The sequence below is a fragment of the Lottia gigantea genome (genome assembly GCF_000327385.1).
Source record: "Lottia gigantea unplaced genomic scaffold LOTGIsca_375, whole genome shotgun sequence".
In the NCBI taxonomy this organism is placed as follows: Eukaryota; Metazoa; Mollusca; class Gastropoda; family Lottiidae; genus Lottia; species Lottia gigantea.
In genome coordinates this window covers 10797-15731 of record NW_008709278.1, presented here as the reverse complement: position 1 = coordinate 15731, position 4935 = coordinate 10797, and the positions used below count along the sequence as shown (strand labels likewise).

General features: G+C 32.9%; 1 protein-coding gene across 1 annotated transcript in view; it reads right to left on the bottom strand.

The window, feature by feature from the left end:
• Nucleotides 1-4277, bottom strand: part of LOTGIDRAFT_239596 (hypothetical protein) — a gene marked incomplete at its 5' end in the record, with an annotated part of 11775 nt that extends 7498 nt beyond the window's left edge. The window contains one exon of the mRNA XM_009059150.1: nucleotides 4114-4277. Coding sequence (XP_009057398.1) covers nucleotides 4114-4277 — 164 coding nt within the window. The remainder of the gene's footprint in view (nucleotides 1-4113) is intronic.
• Between the last annotated feature and the right edge of the window lie 658 nt (nucleotides 4278-4935).

Here is a 4935-nt window from a genome sequence, read left to right as displayed (position 1 = left end):
ATATAAGGTAGCAACGATATCAGTTTTTTGATATCATGATTAATTGCGATACCAAAAATGAAATAATCGCGATAAATTGCATTATCATGATACTAGAAATCACACATGATATCGTGATATTGCAATTTATCACAATAATAAGTAAATCCAGTAGGCCTATTGATCAGTGACAAAAATAGATCATAAAATTTTTTTTTCTACTTTCCCGTAAGAAGGTGTGTTCGATGCATCAGTCGGACGTACTGAGTTAATGTCGTATATGAATACCTAGTACTTAATTAAAACCATATATTATTAATTTATTGTGATCAACATAACTGTGAACGTGAAACTTAGATGAAAAGCGGAATAAATTCAAACATTTGACTTGATAAATTAAAACATGAAAGGATGCATTCGATTATTTATGTTGTGTACGTATCGACGTATGTATTTTTGCCCCGGAACAGCTTACACACATCAATATGCATGAATGCCATGATAAATAAAATCTTCGGGACTAAAATCATTACAAATAAACTCATGGAAAAGAAAAATCAAAATATTTGCTGCTTCTATTAACTTTTATATAATTTCATTGAGACTGGCGTTACTGGCATTAGTTTTATGCTAATAAATTATCACGGCGGGTAATAACAACCAATGAAAAGTGAGCATTATTTGTGGTCTATATTTAGTAACATTTTAATCAACATAACCATGTTGTCGAGACCCTCCCACAAGATATTGGTGACAAATCATTACCGTAATCTCTGAAGTATTTTCGTTCCGATATTTTTTTTTATCGCGATAATTTGGCGATATACCGGGGATGCGATATTTTGACACTTTGACGATATGATACGATATCATTTTTGATAATCGTGATATATCGTCATCCCCGGGATATCGCTGCTACCTTATTGCTATATAATACCATATGAAATACTTCACATATCCTTACCTAGCTTCGTTCCAAGAGTCGCCTTTGGGACATTTGTGCTCCACTATAACCTAATTGACCTCCCAGTTTAAATGTCCTGTTGTAGCTAAAGACCAGCTACTTTGTCTGGAACCCTGGAAGAGAAACATTTTATTTATGGTAGTTTTTTATTGGGACACATTAGCCATTCTCAGGGGTTGATTTATGTCTTGAATATATGTAAATAGTCTTCAGAAGTTTATGCTAATTCCTTTAAAAAAAAAACTCAAACTGGGCATTTCTTTTTCTATATACCAGTATGTCTTTTCTATAAATGGCAGTCATTTTTCAACTCAATAGTCATTAGCCTGCTCTTTTTCGATTTCAAACTGTCAAGGGATTTTAAACATGCATACAGGGCCACAGTTTATTGCCACATCTGAACGACTGGAAACTTTCTCCATATCTGCCCCTCCCACCTGCATCAGTAACAAAAGGAAATCAGGTTTTACAGTATTAAGTTCAATTAATAGGTACTGCAACTCAAAGATAGCCTTCCAGTCAAGGTAATATAATTATGCCCACTGGCAGATTTATTTTCCAATTAAAATATTTGGAAGAATAGTGACAATCTGTCAAATATTCAACAATTAGTCATACATTTCTTCTGAACTTTTTTGATTTTGTAAAAATCTGTTCTCTTAAGTGCTTACAAGCTAGAAATCGAACACTTCGAATACAAGAACAAGGGCAAGAACTCATATTTTTGATCTTCAATAGTGTTCATCCATTAACACACCAAAGTTAAGCAAGAAGCCTTCTAAAGTTTTCACAGACTGATAGATATTTAAGACGGTAACGGATTAGTATAAGCTTCGGCTTGTTTCTGAAACCATTGTTCATATTATGTAATTATCCATTGTAAATCATGAATAAATATTGTTTAAAAAAAAAAAAAGATATTTAAGACGACAAAGTCGAATTTATAAAACTTTGTATACTGACCGTGCTACGTTAATCATCTAACTGTGTGTGGTGTATGTCAAACCCAATAGTAAAGACAGCTATTGAGTTCCCACAGACCTGACGGCTGAAAATAAACATTTTAATTCAATTAAAGCAGGTGTCAATAGTTATAGATTTAACAATTGTTTAAGAGTCTGACATCATTGAACCTTTGATACAGTAGCCTGTTTCCAGAAGTCGTAGATTTATTAAGTGTGTATGGGTACACTTTTCATACAGTAGACTGTTACTCTTGTCACTATGTTTGGTGGTATTTGATTTATCATTTCATTTCATTCATATGTTCAATAATTTAATCTTAAAGATAGTTTCCCTTATTTTCATTTATATATATTATATATATATATTTGATTATTGGACGGCCAATACTTCTATCAATCGAAAGTAGAGGTATTCTAATGAATGGCAAAAATACCAGTTTGTCTCAAAGTCCCTAATTAGCCCATAATTAGCTAATTACGATGAGGATTTCCATAGACAAAAAAATTGTCCAGTCTTTTTTCGAATAACCAGTGTATACAGTCAGGGACATCCGTGATTGGTAAAAAAAAAAACGTGATTGGTAAAAAAAACGCATGTTACAAAACTACTGTACGGATTTGAGTAAAATAAATGCATAATTGTAGAGAAATATGTCTCCTTTATATTTTCTAAAGATTTTAACTGAATATAACAGCCATTATAAACCGAAACTAGGTCAAACTGCCTAATTAACAATTAGTACTCTCAGTTTCTAATTAATCCTTCTAAAACAAATTCAGTTTGATCAAGTAGATTCATAGGTATAAATAGCATATTTTAGAAATATTTTCAGGTATAATTTACGATGTTTTTGATAATGAAAATGTTTTACAAAAAAGCGAAATGCCCATTGAAGATATTCAAAATGACAAAGTTATAATCAAATTTAGGGCAATGACAATTAGAACATCCAATTATTACCTAATTGGAAGATGACCGAATGCCCACACAGCAGAGGTGTTTAATAGTTAGATTCAATTAACAGCAGCATATATCATAATGATTAATCTGTCAAGATTCAAAACTCAGAAAATGTGCATTGCAAAAGTAATCATTTCCTTACTCAAGAACTTCAATTCCAATGATCACCCCAAGTTGCAATCGATTTAAAATTGTAGCTTCTATTCTGCTCACAAACAAATTTTGAAGTGTGTTTTTACCAAATCAAGGCTTCAAATTCAAAAAATAAAGGGAACACAGAAGAAATGGGATCAAGAAAATCCAAGAATATGTTTAGATAAGGATGTCTATGAACGTTGGTGTAATTTCATGGAGGAGAATCAGTTAAAATCTCATGGTGAAGCAGCCACTCGCTTGCTCAACTGTCGGTAAGAATGACGTCATTTGGTCACATGAACAAACATTGAGTTAAAATTTAGCTTCTTAAAGCAGTAAATGACTTGCCCAAGCCTTTCTACGTCTACATACCATATTTTAACATATGACAATTTTTATAATTCATTAGAAACACTGATTAATCAATTAGTAAGCATGATTTGGCCAAGAAAAATGAGGCAGTTTCATTTATATCAGATAAAAACTAAAGTCTTACAAGAAATGTTGACAAACCAACACAATGGAAGAAATAAAAAAAACTTGAAATCAAATACCATCCAATAAGAATAATAACTCGTATTAAATATTTTCTGTTTATTACTATTTTTTAATACCGTTTTGTTCATCCAAGTTTCGTCTGATTCCATCCAGAATTGTGCCTTCTAGAGTGTTTACAAGCAAAATAATTGAAAGTGTTTTCAAGAACAAGTGCATAAACCCATATTTTTTTTTTCGATTTTGTGTCATCCTTGGGTGATAACAGGGTTCATACAGCACTTTGCCTCAAAAATTCGAAGGCTCTTCAAGGACTCTGGGCTTTGAAATTCAAGTACTTTTCAAGGATACACATGTACCTAACTTCTGAACTGTGAGATCAATATAAAGACAGTTAATATTTGTCAATGGGGTTAATCTGTTCTTTGCCTGAAGATGTGTGTGTATTTGAAAATCATCAGGAAGTTTGGTTCTTTTGTCTCCATAACGTGTGTATGTGTAGGCTAGTACTGGTGGTGCTTACAAGAATGGGTAGTTATAGCCTAGTTCTTAAAACCCATAAAATTTCTGCTTTCATGGCAGCAGACACGTAACTTGTCACATCGCTACTTGACCTGCTTTGAAGAGAATTCATCGGCGGTAAACTAGGTTTTGATTGGAAGGGATTGTCACCGCCACCAACATTTGAAGACACTGCCATTATCTGTCCTTCCATTGACTTCATCAAACTGACATGTTTTTCACTACTCATGTGAGATTTCAGAGCTGCTTGTCCCATTTTTGCCAGGTTTATAGTTTTGTTACAAATTGAACAGCGAACATGCTTTCGGTTATCTTTAACCTCCATTTACTAAATTCACACTCAAAAGTACATCTTCCGGACTTGGTGTCTATAGCAATAAACTTAGATTAGAACAATGGCAGCGATCAAGATGTTATTAAGGAGACCCTTTTCCAGTGGGCCCAGCTCTGAAATATTACTTTTTTACGAACAGGTCATTCTGCCAAATTAGCGAAAAAAAATCACTAAAATTCGCGTATAATTGGGAATTGATCAAATATAGTGAAAATTAAAAGCATGTTATTAATTCAAGTTGATAGACATCGCGAGACGTGGCCTTTTAAGTTATATATAGTAACATAATAATCACTGACTCAATCATCATGGTGTGTGGAGATAGTCAATATCATAGATGACAACCGAGACTACAAGACCCATGGCTGTTGCTTTATACCCCCTACTATGTATTCTATGAATACTTCAAAGTCAACGTTTATTATTTTCAGTAACGGCTGTTCTGTTGATGAATCTTACACAGACAAAAATGTCCGCTTATTAAATTGTTAAAAATACACACAAGTTGACTCAACTCAAAATTCAAGGACTTTTCAAGAGAAAATGGTTTTTTTTATGGTGTTTTCAAAGACTTTTTTTG